The following is an 18,288-nucleotide window of genomic DNA, read 5'->3' as shown; positions in this document are numbered from 1 at the left end:
ACAGGTACCCCCAGAAAGTCCCCCTCTATCCCCTATCTTTCATTTTGCAGGCATGTCATTTTACTGACTTAGTGTTTCATATATTTAACAAAGTAGAATAAAATCTATAAAATCATATGCAATGATAAATGAATTAGTGTTCATATTTGCATTATTTTGTAGCTTCATTTAAGAAATTTGATGTACTGTAATTTCATATTGCAGTCAGTACCTGGTATGACTTAGCAGTTTCTTTTTCTCTTCTGAAGGAGTCATAGTTCCCATTGGATAGTGAAAAAAGATAAAAAAATAGATTATTCCAATGGATTACAATATTACAATTAAATTATTAATGTAAGCATTAGTTAAAAATAGCAGCAAGGGTGTAAATATTAGTGTATTTATATCATGTATTTTCTTCTTCAAGTTCAGGGAACTTTTTTGTTATTCCTCTAATAAGTCTTATTCCTCTCTGCTAGGTAACACATAATTTTTCAGAAGGGCAATTTTCCAGAAGATTTTATTAATTGTGTCAATTGCTCCTCTTCTAACTAACCAATCTGTGTTAGGGAGGAATAAGATAGACTTTCAGATTGACCCATATCAATAAACTGAACATGGTAGAGTCATCATAATTGGTTTAAACTTAGCCACTCCCATTGACTGGAGGGTCAGTTTAATGTAGGTAGGTAAATGCGGGTCCAGCTGGATGATCACTGAAGGGCCCTCTTTAAGAAAGGAAATGTGCTTGTTTGAGGAAAGCCAATTATCTCCAGTTGAAAGGAGAGAATTCCTTTGAAGTAGAAACATTCAGAGGGGCCCCTCAGTTGTCAGAGATAAGAGACATTTGGTGATATACAGTATGAAGGTTAAAGAGATCAAGTATGACCACATGTAATATTAACAAGAGATAATTTGAATCTATGCTTCAGTAATTGGCAAAAAGAATTATGACTGTTGGCAAAGAATAAAATGAAACGGTAATTGGGAAGTGTCAATTAAAAATGACAAATGTATATGATCACATAAACTGCTGAGTTAACAGAATCCTTTGTCTAGAAGGGTATAAAAACCATTGTACCTAATTTCTGTCTTTGTTCAACGCTTCATGTACAGAGCTTTGAACCTATTGCGCAATATACATTGTCTCTGATTAACCCTGAAAGTTGTGTTGGTCTTATTAAATCCACAACAAGTTAATTGCAATAGCATTGAGATTCATATACCACTCCGTTATGGTTTATAGCCCTCTCTAAGGAGTTTACAGAGTCAGCATATTGCCCCCAACAATCTTCTAGGTCCTTATTTTACCAACCTTGGAAGGATGGAAGGCTAAGAAGGGTTACTGCGCATGCCCCAAGATGGCGACGCCCATCTGAATCGCATCTAGGGATGGGTGGCACATGGACTGGCAGGGGTCTTTTGGGGCTGCCATGAACATCGGCAACCCCTTTCCCAGCTGGAGGAGTCTCTCCCCAGCCTGACGAGGGCTTTTTCGCCCTCCGGAACCTCGCGGCTGGGGAGAAGTGAGCGGAAGACGGCGCGGGTGGAAGAACGCCGAGGCTGAACGCCGACAGCCCGGCCGCATCGGCTCCGCCGTTTTTTCTTCCTGTTTGGCCGAGCATCGGCGGCGGTGATGCCCAGCGAGCTCCCCCCTGACCCTGGATGCCCCTGGAGGTTTCTTTTGGATGTTCCGGGGGCGCTAGGGTACGCTGGAAGCTCGGGTGTGGCCGGCGCCGAGGACGACGCTGTGGCAATAGCGGCTGCTGCGTGGCAACCAGGTCGAGGGCGGTGGCGGCTGATGATGGTGCTGGAGAGCTGTTGGCGTTGGAGGAGAGGAGAGGAACATCAAGCCTCGGCATTGAAATGGGGGAGTTAAACCCCATTGTGCTCAGGGGTTGAAGGACACATGGCTGACATTAAGGGCTTGTGTGGAAAGACCTGGGGTTGGAGAGGCTGGTGGACGGCTCAAGCATTGGGTCGCTATGGATGGCCTCCCCCCCTCCCCCTTTTTCTGGCCCTGTTATCGGCCTATCGGCCAATGTGGACTTTCTTACCCCGGAGCTTGGGACCTGGCTCTGTCTTTCATCCTGTCTCCTGGCTGTATGGAGGACAAGGCAGTTACGGGAGGATGGATGGAGCCAGCTCTAGACTACGTTCGCCGCGGATGGGATTCATCTTTCCAGGGCCAGTAGGGCCAAACCACCGTGAGAGGGTGGTTTTGGACTTTTTCTGACTTTTTCCATCTTGCCTTGATTAGGATGGCCAACCACCGTGAGAGGGTGGTTGGATAGTTCCCCCAGCTGGACTGAATGTGAGGACTCCTACCCATTACCGTGAGAGGGTAATGGTGACTCTTCCGATGAACTTAGTCTTGCTTCCTGGACATTCGAAACCATCATTATAGACCCCTAGGCCATGTCTAGGCCAAACTTGTATTAGCACTCTAGTGTTTTAAATGTATTATAGGGCAAAGCTTCTTGCGCTGCGAGATTCCCCCCTCTCGCAGGCCTGGCCCTCTATGTTATCGAGGGCCCACCTTAATGACGGATCTTGGGACCCCGAGAGGTGGCATGTCGCAAAAAGGTGATTGAGGGGTTTTTTAAAGACATTTTTAAATAGACTTTTAAGGGGTTCTGAGGGGGGGAGGTTATGTGGGTTTGGGGGGTAAACCCACGGGGGTTGGAGACTAGTCCGGCTGCTATTAATGGTGCCATAGGGGGTGCGGACTCTGGGGGAAAGGGGACTGTTAGAATGCCTGGGTTAGTTCAGACGAGATGACTGAGGCAGGCCTTGAGAGTGTTATCTGGGAGGAGTTCGATCCCGTGGCTCCCGAGGACGTGGACAGGATCTTGGGACGGCTGAACACGACCACATGTTTATTGGACCCGTGTCCCTCCTGGTTGGTGCTGGCTACCCGGGAGGTTACACGAGGCTGGCTCCAGGGGATTATCAACGCTTCTTTGAGTGAGGGTGTCCTGCCGGCCACCTTGAAAGAGGCGGTGGTGAGGCCTCTCCTCAAGAAGCCATCCCTGGATCCGGCTGTTTTGGCTAACTATCGTCCAGTCTCCAACCTTCGCTTTATTGCGAAGGTTGTTGAGAGTGTGGTGGCGCCACAGCTTCCCCAGTACCTGGATGAAGCTGTCTATCTGGATCCGCTCCAGTCCGGCTTCAGACCTGGGTACAGCACGGAAACAGCATTGGTCGCGTTGGTGGATGATCTCTGGAGGGCCCGGGATACGGGTTATTCCTCTATCCTGGTCCTATTAGACCTCTCAGCGGCTTTTGATACCATCGACCATGGTATCATGTTGCGCCGGCTGGAGGGACTGGGAGTGGGGGTCACCGTTTTGCGGTGGTTCTCCTCCTATCTCTCCGACCGGTCGCAATCCGTGTTGACAGGGGGGCAGCGGTCGACCCCAAGGCGCCTTGTTTGTGGGGTGCCACAAGGGTCGGTCCTCTCACCCCTCCTGTTCAACATTTATGTGAAGCCGCTGGGTGAGATCATCCGTGGTTTTGGGGTGGAGTTCCATCAGTACGCTGATGATACTCAGCTGTACATTTCCACCCCAGACCACCCCAATGATGCCTTGGAAGTGATGTCCCAGTGCCTGGAGGCCGTGCAGGTCTGGATGGGGAGAAACAGGCTTCGACTCAATCCTTCCAAGACCGAGTGGCTGTGGCTGCCGGCGTCCCGGTATAACCAGCTGACGCCATCGCTGGTTATTGGGGGCGAATCATTGGCCCCCACGGAGAGAGCCCGCAACTTGGGTGTCCTCCTGGATACACGGCTGTCTTTAGAAGGGCATATGATGGCCGTGGCCATGGGGGCTTTTTGTCATGTTCGCCTGATACGCCAGTTGCGCCCCTTTCTGGACCGGGACTTCCTACGCACGGTCACTCAAGCACTCGTCACCTCTCGTCTGGACTATTGTAACGCTCTCTACATGGGGCTCCCCTTGGGGTACACCCGGAGGCTCCAACTGGTGCAGAATGCGGCCGCGCGGGAGATTATGGGAGCGACGGGGCGCTCCCATGTGACTCCTCTCCTGCGCAAGCTGCATTGGCTTCCGGTGGACTTCCGGGTGCGCTTCAAGGTGTTGGTGATCACCTTTAAAGCGCTCCATGGCTTAGGGCCAGGGTACTTACGGGACCGCCTTCTGCCACCAATAGCCTCCCACCAGCCAGTTCGCTCCCACAGAGAGGGCCTCCTCAGGGTGCTGTCGGCCAGACAATGCCGGCTGGCGACCCCCAGGAGGAGAGCCTTCTCTGTGGTGGCACCTACCCTATGGAACAATCTACCCCCAGAGATATGAGTGATCTCCGACCTCCGGACTTTTCGTCGGGCCCTAAAAACTTATTTTTTTCAGTTAGCCGGTCTGTCTTGATTTTAGGGTTAGTTTTAAATTTTTAATATTGGTTTTAAATTGACAAGTTTTAAATTATGGGCCAAATTTATAAATTATTTTAACTCTATTTTTAACTGTAATGTTATGTATAGATGTTTTGATTTTGGCTGTTCACCGCCCTGAGTCCGAAAGGAGAAGGGCGGTATAGAAATTTGAATAATAAATAAATAAAAATAAATAAGTCAACCTTGAGCCGGTCAGGCTCAAACTGGCCGTGGACAGAGTTAGTCTGTCATACTCAATTCTAATCACTGTGCCACCATGGCTCTCTAAGCAACTTTATGCTGCTTGTTTACAGGAAATTCTGAAGAATTCTGGCTGGCCATTTGAATACATTGTTTTGGCTCACTAAAAGCGTTATTCCAATGTCAAGGCTGAATTTTTTTCTATGGTCAATGCAATGCTATTTTTGTGAAGTTAAAATTATGTGGCTTTGAACTACAGATTGTCTTCGACTTACGACTACAACTAAGCCCAAACTTTCTGTTGCTAAGTGAGAGTTAAGTGAATTTTGCACCAGTTTATAATCTTTCTTGCCACAGTCATTAAGTGAATCACTACAGTTGCTAATTTAGTAACCCAGTTGTTAAGTGGCTTTCTCATTGACTTTGCTTGTCATAAGGTCTAAAAGGTGATCACATGACCCTAGGACACTGCAACTGTCATAAGTATGAATCATTTGCCAAGTTCTGAATTTTAATAACGTGGCCATGGGAATGCTGCAACAATGTGAAAAATGGTTATAAGTCACTTTTTTCAGTGCTGTTGTAACTTTGAATGGTCTCTAAATGAATGGTTGTCGAGGTCTACCTGTACTATACATTTTTGGTATAAAGTGTACTTTGGAAAGGCATTTAAATTGGAGGGAATGGGAAGTTGAGCCTTGGTAGTACAGTGGTTTAGTGCACCCTGTTATTAACACAGCTGCCTACAATTTCTGCAGGTTCGAATCTTACCAGGCTCAAGGTTGACTCAGCCTTCCATCCTTTCTAAGGTAGGTTAAATGAGGACCCAGTTTGTGGGGGCAATAAGCTGACTTTGTATAAATATACAAAAGTATGAAGGCTATTGCTTAACGCATTGTAAGCCGCCCTGAGTCTCCGGAGAAGGGCGGCATATAAATCAAATTAAAAAAAAAAAAAGTTGTATTCCATTTTAACTATTATAATTATATCTACTAAAAAATGTGAACTCTCATGCTCATGAGGATGAGATCACAGGTAACTGGGCGATCCCCAATTAGATGGTGTAAATCTCCTTACCTCTTTTGCCAAGACGCTTAATTGCTAGAACTATCAGACCCCCAGAGATCATTAAAACAACAAGGGATGCTGTGACTCCACCGGTATAGAGCAAAACTTGCTTTAGGTAAATGGCAGCGTTTTCTGAAATTCAATATATTAGAAACGAAATAAGTCAACTAGAAAGTACATTCTTCTCTTATAAGACTCCAATATCCTAATATTGGCTCTGCAGCTCTACAGATCTCCATCGATTTACATCAGAACTAAACGCCCTTGACCTCAGACTCTGAACAAAATCTCACGTACTTTGTACACTTGGAAGTAACATTATGAGGAAATGTGCCAAGCTAAACTTTCTTAGAAAATGGGGAGGATATGAGTTTTTTAAAAATCCTCAACATTCCTTTATGGGTCATTTTAGAGAAATAATTACAGCAAAATAATGATTTTAAACATATTACCGTAATTAGTAAGTGCTTTCTAAGTTATTCTTTGCAATTACTATGTCAAAAGAAACATGCTAAGTTCTTATAAATTAAATATTTCAGTTTTGAAATGTTGTCTAGGTGCTTCATTATATTTCTAAGATAGGAGGACACAATAACAACAGCTGTAAAGCATAGAGACTTATGAAAATTACTTTTTCTCTGAAAAAAAATTAGAGTAAACCAGCAGAGGGCAGCACTAATACACACTTCTTTGGCAAAAGTCCTACCCTACTCTCTACAGAACTGTTTTGCAACTGTTTTTCGAAAATGGAGCAGATGATTGCAATTTGCATAGAAAGAGATCATGGTACCTTGACAAACAGGCATCTCAGCAGACCACCGGCCATCAGGTTGGCATTGCATCCTACTCGTTCCATTGAGAATGAAGCCCTCAGTGCAGTAGAAGTGACATGTGGAGCTGTAGCTGAAGTGGCCCCAGGGATGGGAGCAGTTCTTTTTCATGTTTTCTGTCTCTTGAAGGGGGGAACACTTTATGGCTGTAGGGCAGGCAGGAATTAAAATTAAGAAAAGTACATCACAGGATCTTTTAGAACTGGACAAAGGCTGATCAAAGAATCACATTGTGAAGAAAGGTCACAATATTGGTTGTAGTGATACTGATGTTGGAATTAGAAAAAGAGTAATGGGTACATGATGTTTGTATGTGCAGGAGCATCTAAATGTGTGGGGGAGGGGGCGGGGAGAATTACTGCTGCTGAAAACTTGGTGTACAGACTTTGGATTCTATTATTGAAAGAGAGAATAATTCTCCCTCCTGTGTACTACTGAATTCCAAGGTCATCCTATGACCCTGACTGCTGGCAGATTCAGGATGAACAAGTGGATGGGTAGATATGTATTTCAGGAAACAATGCCACCAATTCCTTCAAATTCCATTTGGCTGGGTCCAGGGACCACCACTTGCAACCACAGAGCCTAAGGTATTCCTACCATGTTAATGTCCAGTTGATCAAATAAAGGAACAGACTGCTGGGTGGTAGCAGCATTTAACTTGACCCAGGAAGCCTCTTTTTACGGTTTTACCTGAACATACATGTACCCGTAATTAGGCAAGCTTCTTGGAAAGGGCATTTTATAGTTGGGATATTATTGCAAGAAAAAAACCCTCTCAATACTTCTTCAGTGTTGTCCAACCTACCCAGGATTGGGAACTTACTGAAGGAGGGTTTTTGCAGATGGTTTTACTGCAAGGTGAAGTTAAAAAGGGTTAGATGCTCCTTCACAATTAAAATAGGAGGAGATCCACGTTGTTATATGGTGGCAAAAAAATCAGAAGTCTGATAGCACCTTTCTCATGGACTACAGCTCTTTTTATCAGATGCACAAAGACTGATGTAGGATTTAAACTGAATGAAGCTTTTCTAAAATAGTCATTTTGAGGTCTGCTATTCTTAGAATCATTGAGCGAGAAAGTGTTTTACTCACAGACATCAAAAAGTTTCAGCCATTTTCAGAATGGGTTGTTAACTTTAGATTTTTAATACAGTACAACAATGATGAATTGCCTGTAACCTGTTTTACGTATAATCTGTCTTCCTTTCGCCCATCCCAAACTTAGCCCAGTTTAAATCGTACATCTGTCTGGCCACTTTGTGCTTCTGCTGAATAAGCTTGAGCTCACAAAATCATGTGGCTATTAATAATATTTGTTAATTGGAAAAGGTACTACCAGGCTCCTGGTTTTTTCCTTCACAGTTACGCACGTTACAGCCACGTGGCATAAAACCAAGAAGCAGCAGAAGTCTTCCATAAATCACAGGAAGTGGAATAGGAAACCATTTTAATATATTTTGTTCATGTACGTTCATTTATTAAATAATTTCTCCAATAGAAGTGAATATATGTAGTTGAACTGTGGAATTCTTTAAGCTCTCTGAGCTTAGTTGTTTGCTTGCAGATGTTTCCCTCCTGCATTTCAAGCAGTGTATAGCACTCAATGTGGTAAGTTATCTGACCTTCACAAAATGGTGCAAATCCTGTCCAGTCTCCTGTAGCTGTGCAGTTCACCCTTTTGGATCCAATTCTTTTAAAACCCATATCACAGGAGAAGACACAACTGGAGTCATATGTGAAATTTCCATAAGATTGAGAGCATTTGAGCTGTCCATTCTTTGGAGCCTGCAATTCAGGGCACTTGAGAGCTGGCAAAAAAACAAATTGAAACCTTTAGGAGAAAGATCTACAAATGTTGCAGAAAGAGGCAGGAGGAAGAAAATATTAAGCAATTAATAGTTACAGCCTCAAACCCTGACAGTTTCAACTTCAAACTGTTTACCGTGGACTTCACTCCTTTCTTAAAAGGTCCATAAAGGGGTCGTGCATAAGTGCACCAGCGTGCCTACCGTCCGTGTCTTACTGTCCCCATTTATTTGTATTTACTTCCTTTGTTTATGTTTATGTTCATACATATACTTGTTATCTTGTACATGTTTGACAAAATAAATAAATAAAATAAATAACAGAAAGAGCGAACGAAGGAGAAGCCTTTAGCGACTGATGAGCTACTGCACGTTAAATTAACAAACTAGAAACATCTGGGAATATTAGACGCTAGGCCAAAAAAAACAACAGCATTAAGCTTGTATGAAACTTTCTCATTTATTTTAAGCTTTTTAAATTATTTGCATTCCTGCAGAAAGTTCATATTCTACCTATCATTTATCACTGGAATATATTTAATTTGATTTTAGAAGAGCACTGCTTCTTTGGTGCTAAATGCTTAAGTCTCAATTAGTATATCTGTAGCTTATTTACCAGGATTGTTCCTTTAAGAGAGAGAGGGAAAAAGAACAATAAATGAAAAATAAATGTTGTGTTCTGCATAGAGCATTTGCATATGTGCTATGGTATATTACTTCATATTGTATTTTGATTTTGATTATTTTACTATGTCAGGCACCCAGAGTCACTGGGAATTGAGTGGCTTCTAAATCCAATAAACGAAAATAAAAATGCTGTTGTATATGTTTGTAATAAACTAAACATACAGAAAATATTTCTGTTGTTAAGATGTGGAAAGGTATCAAATTTGTTATTTCTGCTGCTTGTTTGGAATTATAAACCAAGAAGCTTACTCAAACAGGCAGTGTGCTGTAAGAGTAAACTACCGGTATGTTATGTATCTTTATATCTGTCATATAATGGCTACAAAAATAAACCAAAGGCATTCTATAAATCAGGAAAATTGACTTGTTGAAAATTAAATACTTCTTTCATTTTTTTTGCAATCCTCAAAAGAATATATTTTTCATCTTCTGAAGCTCCTATGACTTTACCAGCTCTAAGACTACATTCAATTTGGAGATGAACCACCATGATAGAGATGAAGAATTTCTAGCCTTCAACCCACATTTTTTCCTAAAACCTACCTTCACAGATGGGTGTCTCTCCAGTCCAGTTTCCCTGATCTGTGCAATTCAGCTTCTCTGATCCAGCTAATTCAAACCCAGAGTTGCAGGAGAAGGTGCAGCTGGAGTAATATGCAAAATGTCCATAAGGATTAAAGCAATTTTCTTTGCCATTCTCTGGGTTTTTCAGGGGTGGGCATTGAACAGCTAAAACAGGTACAAGTACAAATTAAAATAAACTATATCATCTTGGATGAATCAAATAATGCATATCATTCAATTATGTTCTCACAGGTTCCATACTGTAAAAAGGCAGTTATGCTACTTTCTGCTCCTGTCTTTTATCAACAATAAGTGTTTTTGAAATCACACTTTAATAGAGTCAGGTTTTTTTTGAAGATACAGCATTGCAGACTTATTGTATTTTAACTATTTTTATTAATTTGCAAGTTGAGTGGAAGGAAATTTAGACTAATTATTAAAGTTATATCACCTCTTCTGAAAGTAAGCCCAGTACAGTGTTTGAAGGCTCACAAAGCTAGCTAATGCTTCCCAGTCAGGTGGTCAATTATTATCTTTGTGTGTGTATACGGTATGTGTGTGTTCCATCAAATGAATTATTTCATCTCTCACCTAGATAGATGACAATTGATTCAATCACTAGACGGCAACTAGCTGTTAAAGCCACTAAGACATGCACACTATAAGAGGTGGAATGTTGTTGAAGTGGGACCTCCTCCTTTCCTCCCAAAGCATTCAATGAAAATGGGAAAGAAAATTGGCTCATAAATTCCATGGATTTCATTGTCTATGCATTAATGCTTCTGGCATGGAAATAGAATAAACTTGATCTCTTAGCACAGAAGAGCAAATATGATGTGGTGGACATAATGAAGACTGGCTAGGCTGACTACTCAAATAAACTTTGAAGATATTATTTATTGAAAGGAACTGATACCAAGTCTTTAAAGGCTTAATAGATTAAAACCAACAATTCAGTTATAATTCAAACTGAATCAGTAATAACACCAAGGCCTGTAGTATGAGAGTTAAATGCTCCCAGCATTTGAAGATTAACAAGTGGGCTGCTGCATTCAGGATCAGATATAATTTATAAGTGGTCTTTAAAGACAGCCCCAAGTAAAGCACACTGAGGTAGTCTGTACAGGTGGTGATGAGGGCATAATTTACTGCACCTCCTGTACCATGTAAGATACAGGAGATGATGCTCCAGTTGTAGCTAGGCAAAATCCTTCTAGACAAGAGTTTACATCTCCACCTCATGCACCTGCCTATAAGACCAGAAGAATCCCCAAACTCAGAAGCTATTATTTCACAGGTGGCACCTGCTCATCCAGAGGTACCACTGGGATTGGTGGAGAAGCCAATGTACAAACAGCAACTCTGTCTTGCTTCCATTCAACTTTAGCCCATTTACTCCCATCCAGACCTTTGCAGTCTCTAAACACCAGGATAAAACATCAGTGTCTCTCCTATAGTCTGGGGTAGCACAATATATAATTCTGTATCATCAGATCAAATAAAAAGCCATAAAGAGCTCTAAAAGGACCAGAAGAGGAACACTATCTCCAACAAGGTCATCTAGAAGAGCGACAAAAGTCATCTTTGTCTCCTATCTGGGCCTGAACCTGATTGAAAAGAATACAGAAAATTTGCTTTTTCTAGTGTGTTATGTACTGTACTTGATCCAGCGCCACTGTCTCAACACCTTTTCCAAAAAGGAGGGCTTTCTAGGATCACAGAATAATGTAGCCTTTTCAAAAGAGAGCACTTCATAGGCTCCTTCAAGCTGCAGGCAGCTTCTCTTCACTTAGGGAGGAATTAGCAAACTAACATATTCAAGTGGTCACCCTTCTACTTATTCCTTGCCACAGGCAGGATGAACAGAGGTCCACATTATATGTTTGAAGGACAATCTAGAAAAACCCTACCCACTTCTTTGAAGGCAATGAACCAAAAGGAGTCCCAGATAATATGGCAATATGATAGCTTAGTCACCATAAAAAACTCTGCCCATGGGAAAAGATTTCGATGAATATGAGTGACTGTTGACAATAACACTAAGGCAGATTGGTCAAAATGCTCAGGCAGGAGTTGGTGACCTTAAACAAGGTTGCTGATGATAGCTTGATAATGCAATAAGGAGAAGTGAGCCCACTTTGCCTCCCTTATCATAGTGTAGGCTGCGTGATCAGATTCACTCTAGTTTTTCTTTACAGATGTGCCAAGCATTACATTTGACAATTCATTTCTCAGCTGGCCTCAGATAGTTTCTGCATCCCTTACCAGAAAGTGTACTTAATACTGACCTTTACAGGAAGGCATTTCTTGAGTCCAGTTTCCTAATGCGGTGCAATCAAGTGTTGCCTGCCCAACTAGTTGAAAACCAGCATTGCAGGAAAAGTTGCAACTGGAGCCATATGCAAAATGGCTATGAGCGTGAAGACACTGTAAATGGCCATTTGCTGGCTTGTGTAGAAATGGGCACTTGGCAGCTGAAATGAACAAAACAAAGCTGTAAATACAATAAGCTGTACATATACTTTATATATGGGTGTTTAACAAAGGTGATACAGGTAGTCCTCAACTTAAAGATCACAATTGAGCCCAACATTTATATTGCTACATGAGACAACTAAGTGAGCTATGCCCTTTCTTGCCACAGGTGTTGAGTGCAGTTATTAAGTTAGTAACACAGTTGTTAAATGAATCTGGCTTCCCCATTGATTTTGCTTGTCAGAAGTTTGCAAAAGGGATCACATGACCCCAGGATACTGCAACCGTCATAAATATGAGTCAGTTGCAAAGCGATTGAATTTAGATCATATGACGATGGGGCTGCTGCAAGGTTGTAACTCTGAAAAACAATTGTAAGTCACTTTTTCCAGTACCTTTATAACTTCGAACAATCACTAAATGAACCATTGTAAGGTGAGAACTATCTGTAATATGTGTAATATTAGGCACTCAGCAATGGAAACAGACTACAAGGTATAAATACTACATAGACATATACTTACACACAGACACACACACACACACACACACAGTACTCATATAACGAAATATGTAGCACAGAGGATGTTTTCTTAAAATGAAGAAAGTAGAATTCATTATATTGTACATGATTCAGAGCTTAATACAACTGATAAAGAATTGCTGTCCAAAATTTCAGGCAGAGGTACCATTCCTCTCAACTAAAATAAGATCCTTATAACAAGAAATATATCTACTGAAAATAGGACCTTGGTTTCAGCAGGCAAAACATCAGCTCTATTCCATTTCAACATAGTGTTTATATAAGAGACCACTTTGAAAAATGGCTAGAGTTCTGAATGATTATGTTCCATTTCTTATCATTGTTGGGAGGTGAAGTAGATGATTGAAAGCAAAAATCACACATTCTAACTATTTCACTTGTCCCCACAGTAGTTACAATCATCCGTGTAGAGCCATTCTTCCATTGATTATGCTATCAATGTAGAGATATCTATTGGGGCAATGGTCAAATACCACTATCATTAAGATCATGGCCACTGTGAATACCTTTTCCAGCCACAAGAATTATTCCAGCATAAACATCCCTTGCTTTTACACTAAAGATGAGCAGCCACTATAGTTCACTCTCTCTAAATCTGGTATTCATGAATGTATATTGGGAAGAAAGGAAAGAATGCAACCTTGCCAACAATTCATGCTTCCCTAATCTGATGCCTTTCAGATGTGTTAGATTAAAATCTCTCAATGATTGTGCTTTTGAATTAACACAAGTTGCATCTGACATGCCTCAAGGATACTCAAATGTGAACAGTTTCAGTACTGCGTTTATATTACACACGTAGGGAATTGCTTATCCACACGTATCCAAATCTTCTGACTTTTGCAACTTCACTCTTATTTCAGAATAAACAGCTAGAACTTACTGGTATCCAAGCTATGTTCTTGTGACATAGAAAAGTATATCCCAAGGAGCCACTTAGATCGTTGCTGTATTCCCAAAATTCTGAATAAGATTTGGGTGAAATATGTGGGGCAGGAGGGATGAAATCCAGTTGTTGCTACTGCTATTTCATTAGTGTTGCATTACAGCAATATTTCTTAAAGGTTTTGCTCTCGGGTCCCTTTCCTGCTTTTAAAAATTTGGAGGAATAAAAGGCGAAAGATTTATACGATCTGAAGAGAAACCAGAGATGAGAATGGGAGATTGCCTACATATGCTTTGGACAGCAGCTTCCCATGAGGGGAGTGCAGGACTGCAGGATAGTGGTCTCCTACGTGTGTGAACATTGGGAAATGACAAGAATAGCTTTCTTACTTGTAACCATAGTTGGTGCCTTTTAAAGGACACTAAGTTGCCTATAACTCACTCTCTAATCATTGGGGCTGAAAGGTGAAAGCGGAAGCAGTATGCTCCGTCTCATATTTGGGTAGACCAGGTTGCCCTGATAAAAAACATTCACTCTCTAATGACTTTTGGAAATTACTTTTAGGCTATTAGAAACCCTCAGAAAAATACCCGATAAGTTTGCCTTCAATTCTGAATGAAAGAAAATATTAATCATAAACTTAAGAATTTAAAGAATTTAAAATAAACAACCAAAAACTAAACAAGATTGTGATCTTACAAAGCTATAAACAGACTAAGGGTCAGGTAAATTTGGAATATAGAAACTTTTACAATAATATTTTGAAATTAATTATAAAGAACATAAAGCTTCTTGTGATAAATATATCTTTTTTAGAGATTAGGAAGGCTGACACAATGTCCACAGTGTCAGTCATTATGCCTGCCTCCATGGATAGACTCTGTCCAAAAGATGTTATTGAAAGACAAGATATGGAACAAATTTTATCTAACAAGATAGAGATGGTACTGAAAGTGGATTTACAAATGACAGAGCAAAAGAATAATTTGGAAAAGGATGTTTCACTGGGTATACAAAAAAAACTAGCTGATGTTTTAAAACTCAAAAAGGAAAATGTCAAGTCCATACAGTCACCTGGATATTTTTTTTCTTGTTGCAGTTACATGAGAGGTGTAATGGAATTATGAATGACCTTGCGGAAAAAGATGAAGAGATGCTGTCTAGGAAGCAATGAGGCAGGGGAAGCAGGAGCCCCCAGTGGCTTAATGGTCAAAGAAAGAAATGAATAGAGGACCCACCCTCATGGATCAAATAGTTAAAAGTAAAAGAGGGAAGTTTGTACCTTCAGACTTTCAAAATTCTGTTAATGTAGCCTTATGATAAAATATAATTTGTTTATCTAGTTGTGTTTCATGTCTGGTTTACCTAAAAGGGCACACATCAGTCTTACAAGTCTGAAGTCACACGCCTCCCTTTTCCATCTCTTTCCTCCAGTAATAAAAATCTGTACTAGATAAAATAATTGTTTCTTTCTAGTTTAGTCTGTTTCTTGTTCTACATTACCATCTACACAGCACTGGATTCTCTATCTAACTGCTAAGATTGTATTCTCTACTTACCTTCACAACTGGGTGTAGCTGCAGTCCACTTTCCCAAATGTGTGCACTGAAGTTGACTTGTTCCAATGCGTACAAAGCCCATATCACAGGAGAAGGCACAACTGGAATTATAAGCAAAACTTCCATGTGGATGGGAACACTTTAATTCTCCATGTTGAGGAGTATCCAGGTTTGGGCATTCAATAACTAGAATGAAAGAGATTGTTGGTGAAAGAAAGAATTACGACAGCCAGCCCAATCATTCCAAAAGAAAGTCCAAGAATGAAATCAGTGCTCTTCAAAGTGGAAATTTCCAGATTACAATATTGTGTTTAAATTGAAACTGTCCAAAGTTGAAAGAGCTGACCAATGTCAGAAAAACATTAAACTTCATTGCAGAAAATAGCAACAAAAATCAAGGTGAGGAGAAGGAACTTTACCATGGCATGCTGGTAATGGAGAACTCCAATGCCTGGTTGCCAAGCAGAAGGTTGAATTTGTTCCAGTCAAGAGAAAGCCAGGTTCACATGCAAACTGACAGGTGGATTGGTAAGCAAATTCTGCAAATGGGTGAGAGCAGGCCATCTCCCCATTTTTAGGATTCTGCAAATGGTGGCATTGCGTAACTGGGGAAAAAAACGGATAGCTTTTATAAAGATACTGACTTTTAAGCATGGCTCAGTTTTATGATGGATTTTTCTTAAAAGAAATCATGCTTAGATACTGATACAGATTAACAGAGTTGGAAGGGACCTTGTAGGTCATCTAGTCCAACCCCCTCACCCAAGCAGGAGACCCTTTACTATTTCTGACAAATGGCAGTCCAATCTCTTCTTGAAAGCTTCCAGTGATGAAGCTCCCACAACTTCTGAAGGCAAGCTCTTCCATTGGTTGATTGCTCTCACTGTCAGAAAATTTCTCCTTATTTCCAGGTTGAATATCAATGAGATATTGAATATCTCATTGTTCAGTTTCCATCCATTATTCCTTCAGGTGCTTTGGAAAATAGCTTGACCCCTTCCTCTCTGTGGCAGCCCCTCAAATATTGGAACACTGCTATCATATTTCCCCTGGTCCTTCTCTTCCCTAGACTAGCCATGCCCAGTCCCTGCAAACGTTCATTGTATGTTTTAGCCTTCAGTCCTCTAATTACCCTTGTTGCTCTTCTCTGCATTCTTTCTAGAGTCTCAACTTCTTTTTATAGTGTGGTGACCAAAACTGGATGCAGTATTACTACAGCTTTATAGAGTAGTATTAGTACCTCACTTGATCTTGATTGTATCCCTCTGTTAATGCAATTTAGGATTGCATTGGCTTTTTTGGCTGCTGCCGCACACTGTTGCCTCATATTTAATTGGTTGTCCACTAAGACTCCGAGATCCCTCTCACAGTTACTGCTATTAAGCCTGTTTTTTCCCCAGTTTATATGTGTGCTTTTCTCTACATTGAATTTCATTTTGTTAGATAGGGCCCAGTGTTCAGGTCTGTCAAGATCCATCTGTCTATGCTTGGATTATTAATTTTTGGATTACTTTTATAACATTATGTTCTCTCTAGTTCAGTGGCTGGAAAATACTGGGAGGCTTGCTGATGAAGCCAGTCAATTCATGATTGCCAGTCTATAACAGTGGTGGATTGCCCCCAGTTTGGACCAATTCGCAAGAACTGGTAGTAAAACCGGTGGGAGGCCCCACCCACTGCCCCAGATGTCATCATCAGCATTCTGCGCATGCGCAGAAGCAAGGCGAATGCATAAGTGAAGCGATCGTGCACGCGTGATCCCGTTGCGAACCAGTAGTAAAGGCAAGTAGAACCCACCCCTGGTCTATAACTACTACCTAACCACAGGTTCCTCCTCCTTAAAAAAAAGAGAACAAAATAACTTAGCAGTATCCCTAATTTGTATGCAAAACACAAGACCTTTGAGAGTAGTTAAGTAGCCAGTATGTTCTGACCAGTGAGGAGAAGTAAAATCAAATGAGAGTCTGAGAAAGTGAAAACCTTTGAAATGATGTTACATGAGGAGCATCTTTTTTGGAAGGGAGAAGCCTTATGGAATGCCTGGAACTCTGAAAATTGCCAGGGATAAGAGTTTTCTTCCAAAACAGATTATCTCCAACGCATGGAGGCTATCCCATTATATAGGATGCTATTACAAATATAGTAGACCGTATTGGCAATGTCATGACAACTAGTACATTTTGTAACAATGGGGATGTGATAAATCAATCAGAAGCTTCCTTGTCTTCTTGCTGTACCTACTAAATATTACTCAGTTCTCCTTACTAATACCAGAATCCTAAAATGGAGATTAAGAAGAAATAGAAAGCCTCAAACCTTGGCAAGTTGGCTCTGAAGCACTCCATGCTCCAGATGCTTCACACATAGTGGCCTCTGCTCCATTGATCAGAAAGCCTTCTTTGCATTTAAAGTTGCAACTGGACTGGTAATGAAATTCTCCATAGATATGAATGCAGCTGAAGTTTCCATTTACGGGGATATTTAATGGCTTGCACTGAACAGCTAAGGGAAGAAAGCAGATACAATGCTTTAATACAGTGGTGAAATCTAAAATTTGTTACCACCGGTTCTGAGGGCGTGACTTGGGGGGAGTGTAATGTGACTGGGTGGGTGTGGCCAACTTTTTTTTTTTAACTTTTGAAACAATTTTTTCTACAACCTCTTCAGCTGAAAAGGTTGTTAAAAATGCTTTTACAAACTTCTGGCATATGTTATATATGTTGTGTATGTTTTATTTGTACCTGTATGTATTTTTTTTCTTTTTTTTTCTCCTGTGTATATGTTTTTATTGTTTTGTTTTTAAATCAATAAAATCAATATTAAAAAAATGCTTTTAAAAGGCTCTGACGATTAGGCAACTGAGCTGGGATCGTCAGAGGCTTTTAAAAGCATTTTTCTACAACCTCTTCGGCCGAAGAGGTTGTTTAAAAATGCTTTTAAAAACCTCTGACAATCCTAGCTGAGCCGTTTGATCATCAGAGGCTTTTTTTTTTTACTTTTAAAAGCTTTTTTCGGCCGAAGAGGTTGTAGAAAAAATGCTTTTAAAAATAAAAAAAAAGCCTCTGATGATCACGCAGCTCAGCTGGACATGGGGGGGGGAGCAGGGATTTTTGCTACCAGTTCTCCGAACCACCCGTCTCCATTGTTACCAGATCGGGCAATCCAGTCTGAACTGGGAGCATTTCACCCCTGCTTTAATACCACTAAAGATGTAAACATTCTGAAAATTTGAAGTCATTAACAATACTTTTATTATGTTGAAAACAGAACACTGGAGACAAAACAGGAATATAC

At 40.9% G+C, this 18,288-nt stretch overlaps 1 protein-coding gene across 1 annotated transcript in view; it reads right to left on the bottom strand.

The window, feature by feature from the left end:
• The window catches only part of LOC117661202 (P-selectin), a 34,569-nt gene that overhangs the window by 2,712 nt on the left and 13,569 nt on the right, over nucleotides 1-18,288 (bottom strand). The window contains exons 9-17 of the mRNA XM_034409789.3: nucleotides 17,311-17,496; nucleotides 15,414-15,599; nucleotides 14,995-15,180; nucleotides 11,819-12,004; nucleotides 9,510-9,695; nucleotides 8,097-8,282; nucleotides 6,432-6,617; nucleotides 5,651-5,773; nucleotides 212-242 (exon numbers count right to left, since the gene is read on the bottom strand). Coding sequence (XP_034265680.2) covers nucleotides 212-242; nucleotides 5,651-5,773; nucleotides 6,432-6,617; nucleotides 8,097-8,282; nucleotides 9,510-9,695; nucleotides 11,819-12,004; nucleotides 14,995-15,180; nucleotides 15,414-15,599; nucleotides 17,311-17,496 — 1,456 coding nt within the window. The remainder of the gene's footprint in view (nucleotides 1-211; nucleotides 243-5,650; nucleotides 5,774-6,431; nucleotides 6,618-8,096; nucleotides 8,283-9,509; nucleotides 9,696-11,818; nucleotides 12,005-14,994; nucleotides 15,181-15,413; nucleotides 15,600-17,310; nucleotides 17,497-18,288) is intronic.

Source organism: Pantherophis guttatus, chromosome 3 (genome assembly GCF_059756535.1).
Source record: "Pantherophis guttatus breed Tessera chromosome 3, ASM5975653v1, whole genome shotgun sequence".
In the NCBI taxonomy this organism is placed as follows: Eukaryota; Metazoa; Chordata; class Lepidosauria; order Squamata; family Colubridae; genus Pantherophis; species Pantherophis guttatus.
This window is presented reverse-complemented; position numbering and strand designations above follow the sequence as displayed.